Genomic DNA, 25,491 nt, shown 5'->3' on the forward strand with positions numbered 1-25,491 from the left:
TGCACTGCTGGAAATCGTTTATTTTGATGCTGTTTTTTGTGCAAATCGTGCACAATAATATTTATTTTGTTTTTCCTGTAAATTTCCTGTGCTTGCAAACTATTTTGTGCAACTTTTTTGCCTTTACAGTTTTGAGGGACAACATCTGAAACTTCACAAGTAAAAAAACTAAAAGTATTTTGTAGTTTATTGCACTTTTGTGCAATTTATGTAATTACTATGGACTTAATGCATGCATGTTATTAAAATTTGGGATATAGCTGTTGTATTGACGTATAACAACTTGACATGCTCCCAAAGATGGCACTACAGCAGGTAAAAGTAAAAGAGATCAGCTCTGCAGACTTGGTTCTGTGGTGGGCTTTAAAGGGTTAAAACAGCTCACAGAAGATGTTCAGGCTAATATCTGCCCGAGCAGGCCGAGCCGCAGTGAATGACTGTCGGAGGTGCAGAGTGCAGTCCAGCTGTACAGCGACTGAAACGTGTTTCATTGTGATGTGGAGCGGTCTAATTCCTGCAGTAATGTGTTCCCCGTGTTCAGGTGGGAGCGAATGATCTGATGGGTCTGCTGACATTGTGATAACGTGAGCCTAACGTCAGCTGGATTGATGTTAGCCTATAACCAGCTGTTGTTGTTGCCAGCTGTCCGGACATGTGACATGTGAGCGTCACATGTGACAATATCGGGAGTAAATGAGGAGGAAGAGGATGCTCGGTGGCGTCTCCTTCATATCTTTAATACCAGAGTTTAGATACGCCTCCAGCTTCTCCTTCCACATGTGTGTCTCCAGCCACACAATCAGTCAGAAGGCGGAGTCCAGTCACTGCATTCAAATATGGCGGGGAACATGGCGGCTTCCACAAACAACAAACCTGCTCTGGAGGTTTAATTACATTAATTATAAGTTTATGAGGATGCATCAGTTTGTTGGTGCAACTACACACCACTCTTTGTGTACTGACTTTAGGGAACATTATGCTCACCCCATTGGTGTTGGATTACAGAAATCAAGAGGTGCACAAACAGGTTCGTGAGGGCAGAGCACGTGGCGTTGGTCCAGATGTCCACACTGCATCACGTGGAAATGTGAACGCCCGCTCCGATGTCTGACCCATCCGACCTCATCCCGGGAGGCTCAAACATTTTTCTGTGCTTGTTTCAATAAAAAAGTGCAGATCTGAGCTGCTGTGATGTAAATGTTACATCTGCAGTTTCTCCACGTTTGATCGGTCCAGGTGCACGGCGCCCACGCTCAGCGCCGCCAGTGTAGGAAGCTTTATTTAAAATAGATATGGGTTCATAAAGCAGATAACGCGTACGTGCTGAAAACACGGGCTCTCTCGCTTTCCGATGATGTTTCTGTTTCCACGGAGGCTGTAAACACGATCGCCGGGGCGCGATGGCGTCGCTCTGAGTTTGAGCCTTAAACGACAGTCGGAGGCGCGACTGCGCGGCAGCGCTTTGAATAAAAGCTTGTGTTTTGTGCAGCGAATGTGAGCCTGAGGAGGAGTTAATGATGAAGGCTGGAGGCTTTTGTCAGGAGTTTGATCCCCTTTGCTGACATTAAGGCTTCATTATCTTCCTGTAAATCCTCCGATGTGAGTGAAGAGTCCTCACAGCGGCGCCGTCTGAGCCAATTACGGCAGGCTGCTTTTAAACGTACGCTAACGAGGCGACACTTTGACTGGAGGATGAATCGGTGTCACGCCGACTAATCTGAAACTTCACGGAGGAGTGCAGGTGTTTGAAAGTTGGAGAAGTGCTGCAGCGCGAGGTGAGGAACACCTCCTGCAGGCAGACTTTGCTCGCCATTAAATCAATAACCGCGCTCGGCGCTAAAGTCAATTAAGCTCACATGAAACGAGCCCGTATTAAGGGCAGCGTTGTGAAGCAAATGGGATTATTATGTGTAAACAGAAGGCCGCGTGCTAATTACTCACTCGATTTTGCGAGGCAGATGTCTCAACACGGGCTGCGAATTTTGAGGAAATTCAATCTTCCCTCCAGATGAAACGAGCGAGGCCGAGAGCCCCAAACGCAAATTGATCCCAGAGCGAGTTTAAACACCTCGTAGATCATTTAGTAAATCTCCACATTATTACATCATGAAATTAACACAGAGCGCCCGAAAACTCAAAACTTTCTCATCCGTCTCGTATCGATCGGCTCCGAGAACGAAGAGGAAGGAAGCTGATGTAAGAGGCGACCCACGTCGACAAAGTGGCCGCCAAACACAGGAAGCTAGTTTTCGTGGGGTTTGAGAGCTTCACACGTCCTTCCAGGAAACAGGTCGTTAATACTGAGGTAAAAGTGGAGCAGGTGGACAGAAAACACCCGTCTGCCGCTGAGTCTGCAGGTCCAGAATTTTAATAAAACCTACGACGAGATTTATCCTTGAAGCTGTCTCCAAACGTGAAACAGAGGCTGAGACAAAACCAGGTCGACGGTGAGGGATGATTGGTCGCGACTCAGGAAACAATCTGAAGTTTTTATAGCACAAATAAGCTCCGCCTCCCCTGCAGCACTGAGTGTGTGCGAATGCGGTCAAAGCCCTTTCCCCGCTGTGCGAGAGCCTCACTCCAGAGTGCTCGTGTCTAACCTTATGCACAAGATGCCCTTTGACCCTGCTGTATGAGACGTGTGGTTTTACACTGTGTGAAAATCCTTGAATGCGCACAGACGTCAGTGGATCCTGGAAGCTGACAGCTGTTTGTAGCCTGTTAGCCTGAGTCAGTGTCTGACGGCTGCCTCCAGATTCAGGTAAACAGTCATCGAGTTGCAGTGATGGTAATATTATCCACAGCGTGTACAGCGTTCCACATCTCAGCGTTCTGCACTGGCCTGCTGGAGGTTTGCAGCTCGCACGCATTAGAAGAGCCCATCCCTCCTCTGCTCCGGCACAGAGGAGCAGATCCCGGTCCTCTTGGTGGGCCCTGTTCAGCTCTCCTACAGTAACTGGCCGTCTCCTGGAGTCTCCTCCAGGCTCTGGAGACGGTCCTGGGAGACACAGCAAACCTCGATGTGCCACCCTGGAGGAGTTGGACTACCTGTGGAAACTCTGGAAGGTCCAGGTATCACCTCATGCTCCTTAACTGACCGGATCAATATCCCAGGAGTTTAACGGGCTCGATGCTGCACTCGGATTTAAACACATTCCTTTAACTTTGGTTTTGGCTCTTTGTTAACATCCACTGCTAACTCGAACCACATTATCCGTGCTGTGAGCACCAGCACATCTGGTGGGTCAAGTATGAGATCAGTAGCAGCACAAAGCACAGCAGAGCTCACGATGGTTTCTTCCAGACTTTTCTTAACTTTATTTAACCGGCAAATGAAAGTGGACAGGCCAGCCGGACAGGTGGTGAATTCAAACCGTTAGACGTTTCCCCTCCAACTGTCACGGACCCGGGAGTGTCACAGGGAACGACTTAATTCATATTAAAGAATCTGAGTTAGGTCCAACCGCCGGCTGACTTCAATGAAACCTCTCGTCTGTGTCGCAGCAGGCCTCCTCACCTGCCTCCCAGGTGTGCACGCTCTGTGATTTGGCGTGGGGAATGAAAGCAGCTGGAGTCCGAGGAGCCGCTCTGAAAGCGTCTGAACCGACCGCGTGAAGTTTGGGAGCAGCCGTGACTCTCTGTGTAATCCTGCGACAAACAGGAAGCCACAAACAGCCGCTGTGAGCGTTAATAGAGATTTTAACACAAAGCATTAGCAGCAGCACCGCTGTGCTGCGAGTGCTTCATCACCACAGAAAAGGGGAAATGGCTTCTTCAGGCTGCGTTAGAGGCAGCGTGGGAGGGCCGCCCGGGGCCCGACTCCATGAAATGTCAACTATGCCTCCTCCTATCTTGTCTTCTTCATCCTTTGCTCTCTGCTTCCTCATCCTCTCAGGTCGTGTTCACGCAGCGGGCTAATCCCGTTTCTCTTTAAAGCTTTGAGACTGTCCGCTTTGTCACCGAAGAGCGACCACAGGACAGGATAACACAGCACAGCCATTGAAATCCAGGGAACACCTGCACAGTTCAATAGTAAATCAGATGAATCCAAGTTTAATCTGCCTCGGGTCATTGTAAGAACCGGCTGAGAGGTGACCCTCAGCAGGAAGCTGCTCCAAGAGAAAGCTGATGTCCAGTTACAACAATGTTTGATGGGTGAAGGAGCAGCAGGGAAAAACTCGTTTGTGCACGTTTGTTTTTAATGTTTTTCCTTTGAGCAGAAATGCTTAAAGAGCCACGTGATTCTGACCGCCGCACATTTTCTAGCAGCTGCTTTACTGTGAGTCTCAGTAAGCCGGATCGAAGTGCGCATGGATGGGATTTCCTCCTCTGCCTGCGGATAACCGTCCTGTATTAAAGCTTAACAAGATGTTTGGGGGTGATAGCCAGCATGTGTGAGTCTCCCCCACAGTTACACGCAGAGAGCCTCTCGCAGTAATGGAGGTACCACACAACACCTCCTCAGTCTGACAGCAGCAGAGGTCTGTGTTGGATGGGGAGAAGTCAGTAACTTCATGTTAACATTTTTCTGACTTTACCATAAAACACAACGATGACCAGATTAGAGCAAATCTAGGAAGTCCAAATGTTTCAGGAGAGGAATCTGCGGATGGAAAATGATCGTACCCAGCAGCTCAAGTTCCACTCATGATTTCACAGAGGATGAATCCTCTCAGTCACATCCTCATGCGTCCATCCACCGAGTTCTCTCGGCTAGCTCTTTCCCCTTGGACGACTCCTGGAGGGCGTACCCTCGCTTCTCCTTTCTGACCTGAGCGGTGTCCATCCTATTTCAGACCTGCTTCCACAACGAGGCGACTCGCTGTGCATCAGCTTACTGTACAGCTTACTGAGGCTACCACAACCTGGAGTATCCACTGACACCAACCATCAGCTGTGAAGCTTCGGACAGTTCAGTTGATGTGTGTCTGCAGACCTGCAGCAAACCCGCGTCGTCACTCTTAAACTTCAGGGTTTAGCAGTGTTTTAATATTTTACTCTGGGATATGAGAGCGATGCCGATGCTCGTATTCAATCCTCAACGAGCAGCAAAAAGAGTTAAAGTAGGTTTTGATTGGGCCTCATCACCTCCTCTGGCCTCAGTCTGCAGGAGATCTGAGGCGCGAGTCTGTGAAAGGAGCTGGATTTGCATGATTGTCGTCCTGCTTTTGTTCCTCTTGTGTTTCCAGCTTCTCCATCATGGCGTCACCTTTTACTCCTCCTCCCTCTGTTCCTCGCACCTCCTCCTTAATTAAAGGTGTTTATTTAGGGATTAATTTGCGCCCCGAACGGAGACAAAACGCTCCTTCCCGCCCGGCTCAGCAAGCATCCGACAGCCCGAGGCGCCCCGGCAGCACGGCGCTCGGGGACGTGTAGGAATAATGTGCTCGGGTGTTAAATTGAGAGCAGAGCTATTGTTCAGCACAAAAACCATTATCTCCACATTTCCAACCATCATTTTAATACCTCGTCCCATAACTGCTGTATTACCTCATGTGATAATCCTGCCATTAATAACCTTTGCAGACTTTGTTGCTTCTGCTGCTCATTTGTGCTGTGAAACTATTTTGTCCTCGGGCTGTTTCGGGGGGTACAGATGGAAACGCCGGCGCTCTGACCTTCAGCATGTTCACGCTGAGCTGAGCAGATTAAATATAGCAAATTGGGCTCTGATTGTACTGTAGCTGAAAGTGGTTTGGACTTCTGTGGTCATGGCAGAGTTGCTTAATTAACTACATAAATGAACAACAGCACCAGGCCTGCTGGCTGAAACTGCCACCAGGTCTTTGTACAGGACGCGTAGCCATGTGAACACGTTCACGTACCCAGCCACATGTTCCAGGTTTCCAGAGGATCCGTGCTCCTGGTTGCTGGGATACGCTGGCGCTCTTATTTCCACACAAAATGCTGAGAAACTCATTAATATGAACTTTTCATCAGATTTATTCATCCAACGCCAAAATGCAGCAAGAGTCACCTCAAGACCCTTTATGTTGTGAGGTTAAGGACCCAACAACAATACAGACAACGGCCCAACAATCAAACTGCCTCCTGTGAGCGAGCGCTTTGGCGTCAGTGGGACAGAAAAACTCCTGTTTAACAGGAAGTAGGCTCAGGGAAGGGGAAGCCGTCTGCAGCGACCGGTTGGGCGTGAGAGGAGGAAGGCTGGACATCTTCCTGTCACAGAAGTCGGCCTCTCCACTGACTGGGCAACGATATTCAGCTAAATCAGAGTTTAAAGAATAAATGATTTATTTTCAGCCGCATCGAATCACAACGACAGTCGGGGCGCTTTATGTTGGATAAATGCTGATTTGATCCCGTCTCTCTCAAAGAAATGAACAGTCTCTGCTGAGTTACATTTATTTTAGCGCAGATCTCAACCAAAGACTCAGGAAAAACATATTTTGCTGTAGAAAAACTCTGAACCCTTGAAGCTTCGGCCCCATGCACAGTCTGAGGTCTGGGGACTGGCGAGACCACTCCGTATCTTAATGTGCTTTGTTTGGGTCATTGTCATGATGGAGGATCCATACACCACGCCACTTCAGTGTTCTGGCTGAGAGAAGGAGATTCTTCTCTGAGATTTTACCCTACGTCCCCTCAATGTGGTGTCCTGTACCCCTAACAGAAAGGTGCAGTGTGTTCAATCAAGCTCCTACCATGTAGATTTATTCTGATCCAAAACTTCTCTCGTGATCCCATGAACTGAGATCTCGAACGGAGCTCCAGACTAGCGCTGCCACAAATGATTATTTTGATAGTTGACTACGCACTGATTATTTTTGCGATTAGTCGACTAATCAGATCATCATCCATTGGACGTAAAACTACAGCTTATTGCACCAGCAGCATCTGCTCTTATATATCATTAGCTTACAGCTTTAAGTGTTTAAGGTGAAATTTGCAGATTGTTTCGGTGAAGTTTAATAAACTCCTTGCTATCTAAAATATAACAGGACACCGGAGTAAATTCTGGAGCATCTCACACTTCTGTTAATCAGCTGTCTGCTTGGTTTATTCAGCTGTGTAAAAACTATAACTTTAATCTCAGCCAAACCGATTTACTCAGGAACAAATAAAATACTGAAAAAAGCCAAACAATAACATTTTAAGTTATCTAAGTGACTCATATATCATGTTTAACCTGAGTAGCGAAAGATGGCGGTGGGTTTGAAAACGATTTGCCGGGAGTCCGGTGTTCTCACGGCGCTAGTGACCTAGCCCCCGGCTAGCTAACGAGCTAGTGGGTAACAGACGTCTCCGAAAACGTCGGAGCGCTTTTGAAAATATGTGGTGTCCTGATAAACTGAGCAGATATTTGAGGTTTACACAGCTACATTCTCCATGAAAATATGTTAAACGTTTATTTTGTGACCCAGAAAGAATAATAAGAGTAATATTAAAACTAACTAGCTGCCGCCATTGTTGGAAACTAAGCTGGGCTGCGCTATGAATTCTGGGACACAGCTTCTTCTTCTTCGGGGTTTAACGGCAGCTGGCATCCTTGTACATGCAGTGCTGCCATCTTCTGTTTCAGTCCGTTATTACACTCTTAAATCCTGCTACTTATTCCTGCGTCTTTTGGGATCTTACAAAGCTTCAAACGACACGTCGACTATTAAATCAGCCGTCGACGATTCTGATAGTCGACTAATCCTGGCAGCCCTACTCCAGACCCAGAGCGTCTGACCCCAACAGCTGTCACCTTCTCACCAGGCTTCCTGCTGATGGTCTTGTAGTTTATTCCAGCCTTGTGCAGGTCTGCATCTTCTCCCTGACGTCCTTTAACAGCTCGTTGGACGTTGGAAGAAAGCGATTCTGTCGTGCTTCATAAACGACGAGACAATATCAGGAGTGTTTCCAACTGATTGACTGTAACTCACGTGAGCACTCGGCTAATCTGTGGGTCGCTCCGTCACATACGCATCAGGTTATAACTTTTACGTAACACATTTTTCTGGACTCTTGGTTGATATTCTGTCTCTCCATTAAAATAAAACTACCATTAAACTTAGAGGCTCTTTGGACGTTCAGCAGGAGATGAAATATTATCTCCCCACTGTCACATGATCCCTACGACGGCGGTCACGTCAAAGACCTTATTCTCTGCTCTTTGGTTGGTTTCAAACTGTTGAGTCATCGTGGGCGGAACAACAAATAAATCCAGCTGCTGTGCTGAAAGGATGAAGCCACAAATCATCACCTGCATTCAGCCTCAGCGGGGGAAAGGAGCTCAGTGCAGAAGCTTACGATTGATGCGCCGTGATTATTTTTCAACGACGGCGAAATCCCCGTCGCGTTGAATTCGATGGTTCACAATCTCATTTCATGGAAAAGTCTGAATCTTGGAACGCCTCCCCTCGTCTATAACATTGATTAGCACCGTGTAACACGTGGTGTAATGGCCCATAATGACCCCCCGGGCAATGACAAAATTACAGCCGTGATGAGCCGAGGTACATCGCTCCGTACCGTGGTACATCGCTCCGTACCGTGGTACATCGCTCCGTACCGTGATACATCGCGGGCCTATTGTGGGATTTTTTGGCAAATTTAAATAATTAGAGCGAGAAAGTCCCGGCCTTCTCCGAACTGTCTGTTCTTCTTCACGTCGTAGGTTGATGTCGCGAGGTAAACTGGGCCACGCGGACGCGCAGCTGCTCGCTGTGATGCTTTTTCTAGTTTTGAATCATCAGCTTTAATTTGTTCCAAGTGTAAAAACTGCCTCTGCAGATCAGATCTACTTCATCAGATCTTAATGGGAAAAAAATCGATGCTTCTCTCAGCTGAAAATGTGTCTATTCAGAGCCTGCGGAGTCTTGTACAGCAGTTCACAGGCCTGCAGGCCAGTTTTCCCATGACTTCAGAAACAGGACGTGTTCCTGAGTAAAGAGGGCGCGAGGTCGAACGGAGATGAAGGACGATGGGATACCGAGAACAGCCGAGAGCATCGACAGGCTCCGACCGTAACGAGAGGGGAGGATTTAAAAACACACACTGATGCTTAGACAGTTACATCTTATGAAAGCGCACCTGACAAAGTGAAAGAGATGAATGTGATTACATTTGTTATATTTAGTTTTGTTTGACAGTGGCTGACGGGGGGCGTCCCCTTCAGAGGCTGTGCTTCCTTTACAGCATCCTTAAAGCTCAGTCTGTGCACTTTCCCTCTGTCCTGTTATTTCTTCTTTGTTGCTTTGACTCAGTCTGAACTGTTGTACCTTCTACACTTTCTTTGTTATCAGTGCAAAGTGTAACGTTACTAATACAGCCCTGATAAAAAAAAGCTTAAGACCACCTGAAAAATGGCCAAAACTCATATTTTGCATGGTTGGATCTTAACAAAGCTCAGAGTCGAGCTTCAACATGCAACAAGAAGAAATGGGAGGTTTTTTTGAGCCTGCGATTTATTGAGAGCAACACTTAAACTGAAACAGGCTGAACGTGCTTAAAGGCCAAAAATGTGGATTTATTGTCATTTTCTGTCAGGTAGTCACACCGTCACCACGTTCTGATGGCAAAGGCAAAAAAAGTTTCCTTTTTTGAACATTGTCGGTTTCTTCTTGTCGCAGGTTGAAGCTCTACTTGGAACCTCGTTAAGATCCAACCATGCAAAATGTGATTGTTGCCATTTTTCAGGTGATCGTAAACTTTGGATCCTGACTGTATGTTCTTGTTGTAAGGAGCAGGCGTGATCGGTGCACACGTGTCGGTGGGTCGCTCGCTCCTGTGTCGTTCTGTTTTCAGACGCCGTGCATCAGCAGCGGGAGATCTAACAGCATGAAGGAAGCTAGAACGGGTTGGAAATGTCAACACCAGCTTTTATTTCTTTGTAGTTTGTTTGCCAGCAAAGACAAAAAGAAACACATTTTCGTCCACAAACGTGTGTTTGGATGTATTTGTCTTTGGAAAGCAGGAAATCGGTGTTAAGCGGACACCTTTGGTCGGCCGTGCTTCGGCACATCTCACACTTCATGTAAATAAAAGCTGGAGAATCAGGAGAATCGCTTGTATTTATCTGAGCTGGACAAAGTAAGACGTTGAGGTGCGTTCTCACGGTAGGCTGGGATTTATTAGGCGCTGCAGAGCGACTGCGACTCTGCTGCGTGTGCAGAGGAGACGCTGCAGTAAGACTGTGTGACATAGCAGCGAGCGCGACGTCCCGCCCGAGGGTCGCAGACTGTTCTTGTTGCCTTCGGGTAAGAAGGATTAATTGGTGTTCTCTGCGTCTCACCTGCTGCTCTCGTCTCTTCTTCCAGGATCTTGGAGCTGCAGGAGAAAGGCGACCTGGACATCATGAAGCAGAAGTGGTGGCCCCGCGCCGGCCGCTGCGACCTCAGCAGCCACGCCAGCGCCCACCCCGATGGCCGCTCCCTCAAGCTGCACAGCTTCGCCGGCATCTTCTGCATCTTGGCCGCGGGCCTGCTGCTGGCCTGCCTGGTGGCTGGGCTGGAGGCTTGGTGGAACAGCAACCACTGCCGCCAGGAGCAGCCCAAAGAGGTGACCGAGCACAGGGCCCGGCGGACGGGCCAGCGGGGGGAAGACACTGCCACACTCTACTTTAAGGATCCAGCCGCAGACGCGAGCCCCGACTTAGTGGAGCTCCAGTACACCCAGCTGTAGAGGAGAGAGGTTTAGGAGTCAGTCTAGTGTCGGAGAGCTGGGGGACAGAGGGCGGGAGGCAGGGCAGAGTAGGTAGATGTGCTCTGTGCCGCTGACTGAAATCAAATTTGGTCTCTTCTCCTTATTATTACTACACCCCCTTCATGTTTTTATTTTACCCGTGCATCGCTCCCCACCCACCCTGTCCCCAACTACCAGGGCACACTCCACCTCACCATTACCTTTACTAATATGCTCATAAAACGACGAGGCCTTACGAGCAAGCGGTGCCGAATTAGCTCAGCCAGCCAGGGATCAAATCCCAGCGTGGAAGCACCCGCAGACTTTAATGATTAATTCCCGCAGCGGCGGCTCTGTAGCATTCAAGGGCTCGGTATTGAATTATTGCTATAAACTCATTTTGTGTGGTAAGGCTTTGGTAATTTTCTGCACCCAGGGGTTGTTAAAAGAGATTATAATTAGCAGGAGAGGGTGGGAGCTTGCTGAGGCAGAGAAGGACACTTATGGAGTTTTTAGCGTGGAAAGAAAAAGTTGTTTGTCACATTAAACGCAGCTCGACCTGCGTTTCAACAACCGTGCACTGTTGCTGTTGGAAACTGGAGCCTCACCAAGTGCCTGCCGAATAAGAATCACTGAGAACTCAGCGACCACCTCGCTCTTTTATGAATGAAACACACGCTGCTCTTACAGCCGAGCTAATAGTTACACCTGCGGTTCGTGAAAGATGAACGCACCCCCGATCGATATTAATGAACGGCCGCCTCCTCGAAAGCTGGAAACATCCCGTAATTGAAACGTCTTTAGTGGATAATTATCCGGAACTTCTGCCGTCACAGCAGGATCGTATTGTTCCGATTTAACACGACGTCATTAAAAAACACAAATCTGTGTTAACCTCTCAGAGTGACGCTGTCCCTGTGCCAAACAATAGGCTCTGACGTACAAGTGCTCCGTGTAATTTTACGCTGCTGCCATTTCAAAGTGTGAATGTGGAAACTTTGGCTCTGCAGATGAGAATCTGACAGTTTCAGTGGCTGCTGCTGCTGCACATCTGCAACAGGCCATAAAGCTTCAATAACAAAATCTGACTCCAAAACAAATTCAGCATCAGCTCATCGAGTTTCGTCCCATCGGAGTCGTGAACGTGCGGCTCTTTAGCTGCTAAATGTTCCACTTTGCTCACCTCGCTGGGCTCCAACTGTCTGCTGTGCAAAGTGGCTCTTTAGAGCTTTTTTCCCTGAAAGGGCCACAAAAGATTTATGCAGGGAGCTCATCAACGTAACCTTTCACTCTGTCTGCAGCCACAGAAGCAAGCGTGCAGGAAACTCAGTAACAAAGATCAGTACTTTCCGTCAGTATTAAAATAAATATCCAATCGCAAACTAAGTCATTAATAATCAGGTTTCATGCATAATCGTTAGTGGCAGCCAATCTCCTCACACCAGAGCTGTGACATCACTCAGCATGAAATATGGACATGAGTTTAAATGGGACATTTTGACACCGGAAACACCTTCAGTCGGCTGGTTTCTGTGCAGAGTGATGCTTCAGACATCAGCCTGCAGAGAACAGAGCGAGGCAGCCGTCTGCTTCTGTGTCAGTGTGAGAGGATAAAAGCTTTGAACAGAGATCAGCTGGCCTCATATAACACAATACCAACACAGGGCAGCGTGCAACTACAGATGAATTTGGACGCCCCATCACAACTCAACAAGCAGCCCATCAGAAAGCACTGACCTGCAGCACAAAGCTCCCTGTAAAGTCTCAACCACCCAGACATCTGCTAATAAACATCCTAGAGTCTCCCCGTGCACCAAAACTGGAGCTCAGACTTCTAGAAAGGTCTGTTAGTACAACAACGTCCCAACAGCCGTATAGTTGGTCAGATAATGTCATTAAAAATGTTCCAGCAGCACAAACATGGTCCACAGGTCCAGTTCAGGGACTTCAGTTGGCTGAGGTGGAGAATAGCAGACAGCTAGCAGCTGCAGCCGCCTGTGTCACCATCCACCTGCCAGTCAACATTGGAGTCTATGCGGTAAGACTCACTGATGGGGACAGCCCCAAGTGGACAAGAGAGGAACTGCAGCTTGTGGCAGTTCCACAGTGAGTTCAAATTACCAAAAAAACCCACAATCCTCTGTGAAACTGAAATTATGTCACATGCATCATTTGAATAAGCTTTGAGTGACCAGAGTTACTCACATCTTTATTTATAATCACAACAACAGTTGCCTCAAGACAACTGTAAAGTAAAGACCCTCCAATAATACAGAGAAAAACCCAACAATCATATGACCCCCTATGAGCAAGCACTTTGGTGACAGTGGGAAGGAAAAACTCCCTTTTAACAGGAAGAAACCTCCGGCAGAACCAGGCTCAGGGAGGGGCGGGGCCATCTGCTGCGACAGGTTAGGAGTGAGGGGAGGAAGGCGGGACAAAGAGATTAATGATCAGCTGATAACTACGATGTGGTCGCTTCTGACTCCACAAAACGTACGATGACAGAAGCTGCGATGCTAAACCCGAGTTAGCTCCATTCAGCCTTTGACTCCTCCTTCCAGTCATACATGACGTTTGTTATTGGTTGAGAACCACCAAGTATTCAATGTTAAACATGATGGTGGGACAGAAATACAGGAGGAGAATGGATGTTGGGGCTACACTGATACTGACGTGTGTGCTGTGTGTTACAGTGGTTATTGTGTGGTCTGTATATTGTTTGAAACGGGGACACGGGCGCTACCAAAGACACCGCTCGAACACGAAACTGACCTCAGACCTGCCTTTCCATGTCCTACCTCCAGACATCAACAACATACACCTCCCAGCACTACGCAGGGCCGACCTCACCTCACTGTGCGAACACCCCCAGACAGGCTTCAGTCATGTGACAGGGGACAAACGGGCAGGAAGGCCTCGATGTGGATCCATAAACTAAAGTGTGAGCAGGCAGTGTGCACGCTGGGTGTGTCACCCTTTAGCAATAAGATCTGTCTCCGACATCCCCGTCCATAACCCCTGGTTCTATCACTGTGTCACGTCTTATTGCAAATTATATGTCAATGTGGACACCCCTGTTATCTATCTCCTCTCCTTCTCTCCATCTATCCTTTTCATTTTTTGATTTACACTTGACTGTCTATGATCTCGTGCAGGTTACTAAGGATTACAGGCTGGCAAGGGTTTCTGGTCCATTGACATATAATGACATTACAACTGCTTCATCGGAGGGGAGGAGGGACATTTGGACAGACAGAGAGAGAGGCTGGGATGAAGCAGAAGCTATTGATACAGGTCAGAATAGACCTCCTATATACAACCTTCTAAAATACGACAAAAGAAATCAAACACATCTGTGCCGTCGCCAAGCTCCTCTTTGTTTTTGTTCTTTCCTTTCGGGGGTTAAAGTCTTTCTGATTTTCTGAAACTAAATCTGCAGGCATACAGGAAGTCATTTTTGTCAGTTTCCAGCACAAATTCAATTATGTCTGTGATCATCTTAAAGGTTAGAACTCATTCTTCCCCTGGTATAATGCTTATTAAGCAGCGTTTGCTAATTAGAGGAGTGTAGAATAATAAAAAAATAAAGAATTAGGATTTTGCTCTATGCAGATGATAAAGTTGTAACCTTCTGAGAACTCGCTACTAACGCTGCATCCCGTCATCATTAGAAACCTTCCCGGTTCTCACGGTGCCTTTTCTGTTTCTCCTTGCTTTCTCTCATTTGGTCATCTTTAACTGTTTGAACACATCTCATAAGGGCTGACCTCACACCTCAGTTTGACCTGTTTCGGGAGAACCGAATCACCAAGGTTCACGACAAACTCAGTGCCTTTCACGCAGCTTTTATTGAGCAGTGTTTGCATAAACCTTTAAAAATTCATCAAGACATCTACGAGAAATGGAGCAGCTCAATATCAGAAAGCCTGATAAGGCTAGTTTTGAGTTGGTGGCCATAAGAATATTGGTGATCGTGCCTACAACCAGCAAGCAGCTCCGTGGAAGGCCTGCACGTGCATTTGCAAACCTTTGCCTTGAATTTAATTTTAACATTGCAAGGAGCCAAATCTCTCACAGGACAAGCAGTGAGTGTGAATCGTGTTGAGGTGACTGAGAAGCTTCAGGAAACAGCTCAGGAAGTCATAGCAGAATTTTGCACCTGACCCTGGAGAGTATAAGATGCTTCTGGTTGAGCCACTTTCAGCCCTGGATACTGAACTCTTCCCCTTAAAACTCTGGGTTTTAAGGGGAAGAGTCTTTGGGTTGTAGATGGAGAACCAGCTTTTATCCTTGACGTAAACTCACACGAAAACTCCCACATGTAAGAAAATCTTTTTTGTTTTTCACAGGCAAAGTCTTTTTGATCGTACCTTCTGTTTCTCCGTCTGAATCAGCTCTGTGTAGCTGCTGTGTGAAAGTGGCAGCTGGCAAATTTCCCTGATGGAGCCAGACTGCATTAGAAAAAGTCTGACTTTAAGACTTTTGGAGAGCCACTTAGCTAACAGCAAATTAGCTTCACAAAGCCAGACTCCATTTCAGATTTCATTGTAAAAATGATCCAGTCAACTGAAGTGGCAGCTGGAGCCTGAAGCGTTCAATCTGAACAGTGTGGCGTTCACATGTGATGTCACTCGCCGTGAACCCGGCGATCTCCTTGAAAAAATGTTGCACCTGCGCCTGGATCGTTTTTCCTCTGCACAGGTTCTGATCGATGCTTTGAGAGCTCTCGGACGTTTTGAAAATAAAGGTCAATAACAGCTTAAGAAAGTCATGCACTCATCTAAATACTTGTATCAAGACCTTCTGACCTAAGCGTCTGGGTCAGCAGCACTTTATTGATTAAGATGTCCATCGATCGACTGAAAACCACAATGACGAACGCAGAAAATATGGTTTTGCTTTGCCAAGCCGAATCTAAATTGAAAGAAACGATTTGCCTCACTTGACCTTTCATCTTATGGTGTCAGTAGCTGGTAATAAAGTTTTGACCTATCGGTTATTGCTCGTTTCTAAGCCTAAAATAAGACAGCGAGATGATTAAGACTGTAGATGATTGCCTAACTGCGGCTTTACCGGGTGTGCTTATCTGGAGGCTTTGACCACGTTGTGGATTCAACGATTAAATGAAGACACAGAAATGTTGTTCTGGATTTTATTGCACGCGTGATGAATATTATTACCTGCTTCCTGAGGACTGCATGCCGTGTGTCATGTTTCCAGACGTCTGTGGCTTTTGTTCAGCATTTCTGTGTTTGTTATTTAAGTGATGACCGAGCAAATTTAACTCTTTCATTAAAAAACTGACTGTTTTTGAAAATCAGTATTGCAGTAAAACAGGATTCTCCTCCATTTAAACGCGCTTGGTGATGCTGGCTGGTCAGCAGGAGGACTAACTGCAGTTGGTGGTAAAGAGCAAACCAACGATACCTTTAAACCACACCTGGAAAGCTGGCAGGAAACCTCCGGGTCTCAAGTCCTACACGAAGGATTATTTTGGTCTTCGTCTCTTTGCCACATAAAATTCCTCAAACCTGCTGAAACATGGACTGTTTTTGGCACCTACACAGAACTGTCGTAGAACTGATGGGAAACACGTGTTGGGAAGATGTCGGGCTACTTTGTGCTCATTGACTTTTCTAGAAGTTTCTAGAAGTCTGCTGGAGAGATGAACTCATCTAGTGTTTGTTGATGGTGCGAGAGACGCTGGTCCAACGTTTACTCCAAATTCTTCCACAGACATTTAGCTGGACTGAGATGAAGTGACAGCATTATTAACATGATTGTCACCCTCAGCCCTCGTGTGGCGGTTCCCTCTAAGCAGGACCATGGCACAAAAAGAGCCCCTCACGAATAATCAAAAATCCAAAGGCTTGTTTGGGCTCCAGCAAGCGCACAGATCCGTCAGTCAGCTGCGGCTTTTAAAACGCGTCACTATACTATCGAGATTTGGTTGAAAACTGAAAGGTGACAACACTTTTCCAGGATTTTGGAAAGATATTGGAAAAACGATTCTTAAGACGAAAAGAAAGACTCTTGCACAAAGTCCTGCAAGAAGACATCTGGTCCTATCAGAGTGAAGATCACGGCCCTCTGCCTGGACCTCAGTGGCTACTTTCAAGTCACAAAGGATGAATAAAGTTTTGTAGATTTTGGTCATTCTACGTTTAAGAAAGAAGATTACCCAGGGTACAACCCTCACCAGGCCCAAAACTGGCCAATGAGCATGCAGCTGGACAGTCGAGTGCTCTTGAAGAACGCTGAGATGGCAACAATGAAAACACTAGGATACAGTTTCACGCGTTGCTGCTAATTTAAAAACAGAAATGCAAACACACGTTCTTGTCTTTTATCTTTTTTATTGCGCTTGATTGGCAGTTCTGACCAACTTACACAGTCAAGTATTACCTACTATATAAAAGTGTACGCGGCGTCTAAATGGAAATGATTCTCCTTTGCTGATCTTATTCATAATAAGCCTCTGGACAGTGAAAACATATCCTCGTAAGAAGCTGCTGGTCAGAGGTGCAGAGGTGTTCAGGAGGAAGAGATGTGCTTTCACTGTTCAACTAAATTTTGAGTTGAAATGACTTCCTTATACAACCAGAAAAGACAACTTTGACCTTTCATCTTTCCACCAAATCTCAACATCTAGCAAAGTTCTCCTCAGCTGGGTTGGATGTAGAGACACAGTCGATGGTGACCTTTGGTTAATAAGACGTTATCAGATGGAAGATGTCGGTGTTAGAGGCGATCGCCGTGCAGAACAGCCTTCGCTCATCTTCGCAGGGCCACTTGAATCTAAAATGAACCAGAAACAATCAGTAACTGTTCTTATCGCACTTGAGCACAACCCACTCGACAGTCACAGTATTTGCAAAGTAGCAGGAAGCAGAGTGATTTAAAAGGCCCCCCAGTGGGAGCACTCACTAAAAGAGCTGTTTGTTTTCCAAATTAATGGAGACTTTCAGACGGCTGTTCTTCCTCTGCACTTACTTCACCAGCCTGCCTTTAACGACCGGCTGAGGTTTAATCCCTGGCATTTATTTATTTAGGCTAGCTGCCAGTTTGAAAACATATTTTAATGAGGCGCTGGTCGGCTGAAACAATAACCTGAGCTGAGATGTTTTAATTGGCTTTGAGAGGAGCTCTCAGAGGCTGGAGTGGGATCATTCAAAGCAAACACGCTGCATGTTCGTGTGTTGCTTAAAGGTTGGAACAAAGGTACACGATTAGCCTCGGCGCTGCTCCACCGCAGCGCATCGAGACGCTCTGAGAGTCGGAGGCTTCGCTAGTGTGTTTCCACCAGAAGGGCTCTCTGCACCACTCTACATGAAGAAATGTTCATCTGCACGGCTCACACTTTACTTTAAATGACTCCGAGACAAACTTCTCCCTTGTTTTTTTCATTTTAAGTCTTCATCCTGCTAACTAAAAGAGCACTGAGGTCAGGTCCTGGGTAGATTTGGTGACACAGAGTGTCGATTGGCCAACAGGAGCATCTGAGAAAATGAAGCTTTGGTTCATTTAATCTACGAGCAAGAAGAAAAGACTAAGCAGGGTGTGATTAGGAGTGCGTGTAATCGGCAGGTCACCAACGTACGAGCAGGCGGCGTCCTTCAGCTTCTCAGTCAGATCGACACCACCACCAAACACCGCGTGAACTCGAGTGCTCTGCAGAGAACCGGCCCTCACACAGCACTCACTGTTTGCAGTTAAAGCCAGCTGCTGGATTGCTAGTTTAACATTTTTAACATTAGCAGTCTGAGACTGCATCCTTTCACCTGACTGAAAATTCACTTTGTGTCATGCATCCAGTCCCTGGATCCAGAATACGGTCTGATTGTGCTCCGAACGTGTCGTAGCTGTAAAGCTTCTCAAATGTCTTTTGTCTGAGCTCATAAAATCTCTCATAATTTAACAAAGCTGCCCAGAACGTTTTGAACAGTCACATGATCTGTTTATCAGTGGAATAAAATCATGAACAGCGATTTTCAGTCCATGCCAGTAGTAATCCCAACAGTGTGACAGTAAAACAGACTCGAAATGATCAAACCTGCGGGGGTGGGGTAGTTGCATGCCTTCTGTATTATGTGCTGCTAACACTGCACCATGACTGAATATGTATGTGGTATTAATCTGTAATGTGTCGTGTGCATTGTGTTGAGTGTCGCCGGTGTCACTGTGAGTTCCTGGGACTAATCTCACTGTGTTTCTGGACTGAAGCGAGCCCGATGCTGGAGCCAGGCTGCGTTCAGGAATGTTAGCTGCTTTGCTGTAAAGCGATTGGCCGCTTTAAGACCCTCTCCTAAAACATCATCCGGCCGGGCTGCAGCAGTCGCACGCGGATGTGTCGAGAATCTGGCCTCAGATTCAAAGCCTCGCTTTCACTATGCGAATCACGCCTCCTTCCTCCCACACGCCCCTCGTCCTTTACCTTCCCCTGACCAGTGTACTAAAGCAGACCTGCGGTTCAACAGGGAAACACTCGGGTGTCTATTAATACCTAACAAGTATGCATGTCTGCAGTCAGCAGGAGATGCATCGTCAGCCAGTGTGTGCTAGGAAACCAATTCTCTGATCCTCCTGTGACGAGCGTAGCAGCTCCGAGGGCGGCGAGGGCAGAGAAAGCACAAACATAGCTTCAGTTTATGAATCTAAAATTGATCTCAGATGAGATTCATGACAATCTCGACATAGTCAAGCCTCCAACAGCTCTGCAGCACACGACAGTCAGCTTGGCTCCAGGGTCGGTTTCCTCCATACATCAAGCCTTTACTGCTCACTGGCCAAGTTTGATTTCAAGTTGCACATTCAGATTGGTTTCTGTGGCCTCAGTTTCCACTGGGCTCTTCAAACCAGACTACAAAATGAAACCGGGCCGGTCTATCAGCTGGATCGCTGATAGAAGCTCGTCAGTTAAAAAAAAACCCATATCAGATTGAGAATGCATGGAGCACACGCTGACCTGAATCAGTCTGAGAAATCGGCCCATCGCCAATCTCAGCCTCTGTGTCCCTCCCTCCCTCTCTCCCTCCCCCTGTCTCTCCACTGTCCTCCTCCATCCCCACCCCACCGCCCCACTCCTCAACTTATAGGACAAGGAGGTGAATCTGGAACAGGTGCATCGTCGTATGAACAGTCTTTTGGACGAGGACTTGGCCCACAAGCAGATCCCCGGCCCCTCTATCGAGATCTCTGCGCTGGACATCGGCAGCATGCAGCCCAGCCAGGCCTCTCTGGTCCCGGGCCCGGAGTCCAGGCGGGACTACCCGCCCTCGGGCCTCGCTGTGACCACCTTCCTCCCCGGGGAGGGGGGACCACCTCCTCCTCTTCCCCATCCTCACCATGGGGGGACCCTAGGCAGGACGCTACCCCCATCCCAGGGCCCTGGCAGCAGCACGTTGCCCCCGCACCACCCGCTCAGCAGCACCAACCTCAGCGGCACCATGCAGTGCAAACACAGGGCACCCAACGGGGGGCTCTTCCGGCAGAGCCCTGGCAAGACACCCATGCCAATGTCCTACCAGGCAGTCTCCGCAGGACCCATACCCGAAGCCATTGAGGCCACCCACAGTACATCGATATAAGATCGGAGGGGTAAAAGGGGGGCGGTGGGTGGGAGGGAGGCTGCTCTCTGGACCTGGGTCCAGGTTCGGATGCGAGGCGGGTTGGGGAACCCTAGAGGAAAATTATTATAGAGGAAAAAAACATATATGTACAAAGTAAAAAGATTTTGTATCTCACTATCTGTTCAGAAACACACACACGAAAAATCTAACAAAAAACAACAAAAAGCGGGCGGCGGGCTGGAGGGTGTAATTTTTCTCGTGTACATATCTGTAAATACCAAGAGAACGAAGTGAGGTTAAAGTGTATTTTGAATATTCTCAATTTTTGAAGTTGAGTTATAAAAACAAACAAAATGAGATAAAAAAAAATATAAACATTGATGAAAAAGTTATGACTGTTTGAATGGCTTTGTAAATTTTGTTCAATTAAACAATGACGCGAAATTCATTGTGATTGTTTTCTAAGTGCCGAAATTAAACGATGTCTTTCCACAACTCATTGATGTAAACGACTACCCATGATGCACCGCTGTAGGGACATTTTTAGTGGTGGACACCTACTGTTATGCACCTCTGTACCAACCCTATATATATCTTCAGCATTGGACAAAAAAAAATCACTCTTTGTTTTTTCCCCATTTGTATTAAATATATAATATACATAGTTTTTTCCAAGCAAAAGTCTACATTCTTTTCTTACGTTGACTGTAAATGATGTTCATTCAAACACTGAGGGGGAACAAGCGGGTTTTTATTGGGTTCATATTTTACACACAGCTCAATGGTTTGTTTTTATAGCGAGTTTTTATTTGGCGTCAGTACTGTCCAGGTGAGAGTCTGTTTGTGACGAGCAAATGAGCGAAGAAGAGTACGTACGGCTGCGAGCGCACCGACCGCTGTCTTTAGGTCAAACGATGATGCAATCATGCAAGCCTGGCCTCTTTGTGGAACACGACAGGGTGTAGAACCGTGGCTCCCTACCCACGCGGTACAGGTCTTAGTCTTAAAGTCAAATATCATATTTTTGAACTGTAAATGCAGTCGCGCGTTCGACGTGATGAAATCTCCCAACAGTTTCTGTAGTCCCGTTTAACCACTTACTACAAAAACCTTTTCTGGGTCACGTTAAAGCTTCAAAATTACGAGAATTGCTTCTGTATTTTAAGCTGTGGAAAGAAATGAACATGTTTAGGGTTGGATGAACCACAGACCTTTAGACATCAAACAGAAACCAACCCGACTTCGAGATGAGGAAATCAGGAACACAAAAACATTTGTTCTGGGTTTCAGAGAGATGCTTGCACCTTCTAAATGATGAATAGTTTTAGAGTTCGTCTTCTTCATCGCACCACCAGCAAACCAGTGAAAATCAGTTACAGTCTTTTTCTATGAAACTCTGTCCAGATGCTTTTAGACTAATGAAAAGTTGGCACCAATTTAAAACAAGTACTGGCATGCTTCCCAACTCTGAGACAGACCCTCTTGTTAGCCAAATATATACAAAAAACCAGAAACGGTCCAGAGTATCAGCCAGCCTGGTATTCATTTTATTTGATATTTTTGAGCTTCTGTTTGTATTTGAAGGAAGTGTCAGATTCAAATTGGTGCCAGAACGATTGATGGTTATTAATTTATTCAAACAAACTTCGACAACAGTCGAAGTCTGAAAGTCTGAAATTACAGACCTGAAACACAAGAAAAGTTGTGACAGATCAAACGTATTCGCCTTTCCATCCTTACTCTTACTAACCGCTCCCACAGAGTTCCTAAAGGAGGGCCGACACTTTTGTTTTCAGGCAGTCGTAATGCTTCGTTTGTGGCCAAATATCGAAGCTCGGCCGAGTTCCAACAGCGGTCGGTGTGAACGCAGCCTTAACCTTAAGAAAAAATATAAAGGTACTAAATATATATGTCTTTAATTTTTATACTCGAGAATTTTACGTCACACTCTCGTACGCAAGTTTCGTCTTGCAAAGCAGTGCAGTTATTCTAACGAGGAGTGAGAGAGTGACTCAGAGAGGCATCGTATTTAATAATAATAATAATAATGGATACTTTATTGATCCCCATGGGGAAATTACTTGTTTTTCTCTGCATTTGACCCATTCACTCAGTGAAGCAGTGGGCAGCCCACTAAGCAGGCGCCCGGGGAGCAGTGTGTAGGGACGGTACCTTGCTCAGGGGTACCTCAGGGTAGCCGTTAAGTGGATTCAAACCGCCGACCTTCCGATCATGGGGCGACCACTTTACCTACTGAGCTATCCCTGCCCCACAAGTCATTCCTAATGAGATCCATTATCACCTGCAGGGATGACAGAGGGCGTCATTACCCAAAGTGCAGACAGAGGCTCATGATGATGGCCGTTCTGCAGGTGCCATACCTCAACTGCTTGTAAAACAGAGGGAAGTTAAATATATTTGCTAAACACTGGATAGTATTTTCTCTATAGGATACTGTGAGAGGAACATTTATGGTAAAAGTATTTAACAACAGAAATATATAAAACGACCATATCACCCCCACCTTTTTGCTTTTACAAGCACGGTTAACGTGCATCTATGGGCCTAATGACTGTCGACTTCATTTACATTAGCCTGACGCTGGCTGTTCGGATCTATGTTGATCACACACAGTTTTCAGGACATTAGCAGCAAAACGCAGACCCGCTCATCTCTCCATTTATAGAACGTGTACGTGGGCAGAGGAAACTGAGGAACCTTAACTTGTCAGAATGAAGAGCTTTAGTTCCAAAACTGTAGATCGGACATCGAATCTTGTGTTGTTGGTAGGTTTGTGGTTGTTGGACAGGCGGCAGATTAACTCGTTCCTTAAACTACAGACACGAGCGTTCTGTGGAGGTTTTACTGTCCGGTTCTGTCGCACAGCACTTCTTCCACACTGGGGAAACCCAGACTGAAAGATTTTTAAGTGTCCATATCATGTATGTCCACTCTATTCTTACAGACAGACAGTCAGACAGCAGAAATACTGGAGCTGAAGCCTTCTAACAGCGAGTTGTTTTTGGGCAGTCCCTTAGAAAAGATGACCAGGGGTGGGGAACTCCAGGCCTCGAGGGCCGGTGTCCTGCAGGTTTTAGATTTCATCCTGGGTCAACACACCTGACTCAGATGATTAGTTCATTATCAGGCCTCTGGAGAACTTCAAGACATGTTGAGGAGGTCATTTAGCCATTTAAATCATCTGTGTTGGATCAAGGACACATCTAAACCCTGCAGGACACCGGCCCTCGAAGCCTGGAGTGAAGTAGATGATGCTTTTATCACTGTGTGCAGAGCAAGCACACTCCCTAATGTCTCCTTAAGGGTGCCCCCCAACGGCAGCAGTCTCCATCATATTAAGCTCAACTCTGAAGTTTCTGCAAATGAAAAAAATCCTTCAGAGCTTTTTGCTTTTCAAGCAAACAATTTGACACCAGAATAATAAAAACATTCTTTATTAATTCAGATAGGTTTGCTACTAAACCACAACACATCCAACAATTACAACCCGAGGAAAAAATGTGACCTCGTAAACTCTTGGAAACATCCCCAACAAAGCCTATTTGTCCAGTATTTTTCAGTGTTCACACCGAGGTGTTGACCCAGATCAAAATTTAGAAAAACGGTCCAGAACAAATCTGATCTACGTCCTCGATACCACCGGAAACCCCAGTATGGGTCCACTGCCCAAAAGCCAAAGCTGTTGAACAGGTGGCTTTAATGTTGTGGCTGATTGAATCCAGTGGTCTGTTAAAGACTCAACCACAAAACACAGAGATTTAGGAATAAATTCTTCCAGCACCAATGACAAGCCGATGTACTTCTTTGTTTCGCACCATGCAAAAGCATGTTATGGCTCTTATCAATGACAGGTTAAAGGTAACATTTACAGTTTGTCCCCGACTACGCATACACGCAGTACCGCTCTCACGTAACACCTTAGAGTGTGGATAAAATACTTGGTTCTGTTGCTGTTCATTCATGCTCCTAATTCTTGATCACTTGAGAAATGTAACTGTAAAAGCACTGTGCCGAATCACTCAGATCATAGGACCAAGGTTTGTTTTTCATAGCTGTATTAAATCTGAGTCATTGAACTGGGAAGAAAAAGTTTAACGTGTGACTGTGAAGATTTACGTTGTTGCCAAGCAGAAATGTTCATTATTCAGTTTCACCATGATTCTGTTAGAGCTCTGCTGAAACGCTAATGTTCTGTGTCTGTGTGAAAACCAATTCTCCGGTGACACCAAGTAAAACCTGCCATGTGTTTCATCCTGTGCGTAAACGGACACGCAGAAACGTGACGGTCCTCGACTCTGACGCAGCTCCCATCTGAACACACTCTATATGGATGTTTTCTTACTGTGTCAGTAGTTGCTTCTCTGTCGTGAACCAACTTGCTTTTTGCACTGTGCTCCACCACGTGACGGACGGACAGAGCGAGGTTACGATTGGTCAGCAATGAGGAAGTGACCGGGAGGGCGGGGCGATAAGGGCCTACGTGTGTCCTGTTTATGTTCGAACTCCAACACCCCGACAGAGGATGAAAACATGAACTGTCAGAGCATACAGACTGTCACAGTACATCTAAGGGAGACCCTTATTTTATTTATGAATATGCTGCTTGGAGTTTCTTAAACTTTAATAAAGAAATATGGTTTACAAATCTGTTTCTGATATGTGTCACTGACAACACGTCTCTTCTACTTAATGCAAACTGTTACCGTGATATTGTCAAGAAGCAGCAACCTCCGAGGGTAAACTGTGCCAAAAGCAGCACTTCCTCTAATATCCAAAAGAATCAGTCCTCGTAGACTCGTATATTATAATGTCTGTTTGCCGAGTGCAGTTCCAGTGATTTATTGGCATGGCCCTGATCACTGCCACTGATTAACAGGTATCTGTGTCTGCTCGTTGTACCCATACCTTGTTAGTGTTAGGCCGCAGTCACACAGGCCTATAGATCGGTCAGGGACTCCATGGTAACCAGCAGTTGCTGGTTAAAAATGTGTGACTATTTGGCGAGTGTTTTCAGGAGGTTGTTTGCTGTTGTTAAATGTGCTGCACTGCTTTGGTTGCTCACAGATTGCTGCTGTCCTCAGTAGTCTGCAAATGGTCTGCAAACATGTGACAACTACTTACCAACCAACTGTGAAAATGTGAAGAGTGCGACTGGAAGCAGAGACTGTTTGCCTTCAAAGTAAAAGCAGTAAGGCATGACTTTTACTTTGAAGACAAATGGTCTCAGTTTCTGGTGTGCTTTGACTTTTTCACTGCTGCTTGGTGGTTGGAG

General features: G+C 46.4%; 1 protein-coding gene across 5 annotated transcripts in view; it reads left to right on the top strand.

Moving 5' to 3' along the window:
- LOC101469427 (glutamate receptor ionotropic, delta-1) overlaps nt 1-24,852 on the top strand; it is a 594,275-nt gene extending 569,423 nt beyond the window's left edge. For 4 of the 5 annotated variants that reach the window (XM_076887763.1, XM_076887765.1, XM_076887767.1 and 1 more), the window contains 3 exons: nt 10,263-10,503; nt 13,785-13,923; nt 19,725-24,852. In XM_076887763.1, the coding sequence (XP_076743878.1) occupies nt 10,263-10,503; nt 13,785-13,923; nt 19,725-20,191 (847 nt within the window). In that variant the 3' untranslated portion in view covers nt 20,192-24,852. The remainder of the gene's footprint in view (nt 1-10,262; nt 10,504-13,784; nt 13,924-19,724) is intronic. The other variant, XM_076887764.1, reaches the window with a different exon arrangement.
- Nucleotides 24,853-25,491: the final 639 nt, after the last annotated feature.

Source organism: Maylandia zebra, linkage group LG8 (genome assembly GCF_041146795.1).
Source record: "Maylandia zebra isolate NMK-2024a linkage group LG8, Mzebra_GT3a, whole genome shotgun sequence".
In the NCBI taxonomy this organism is placed as follows: domain Eukaryota; kingdom Metazoa; phylum Chordata; class Actinopteri; order Cichliformes; family Cichlidae; genus Maylandia; species Maylandia zebra.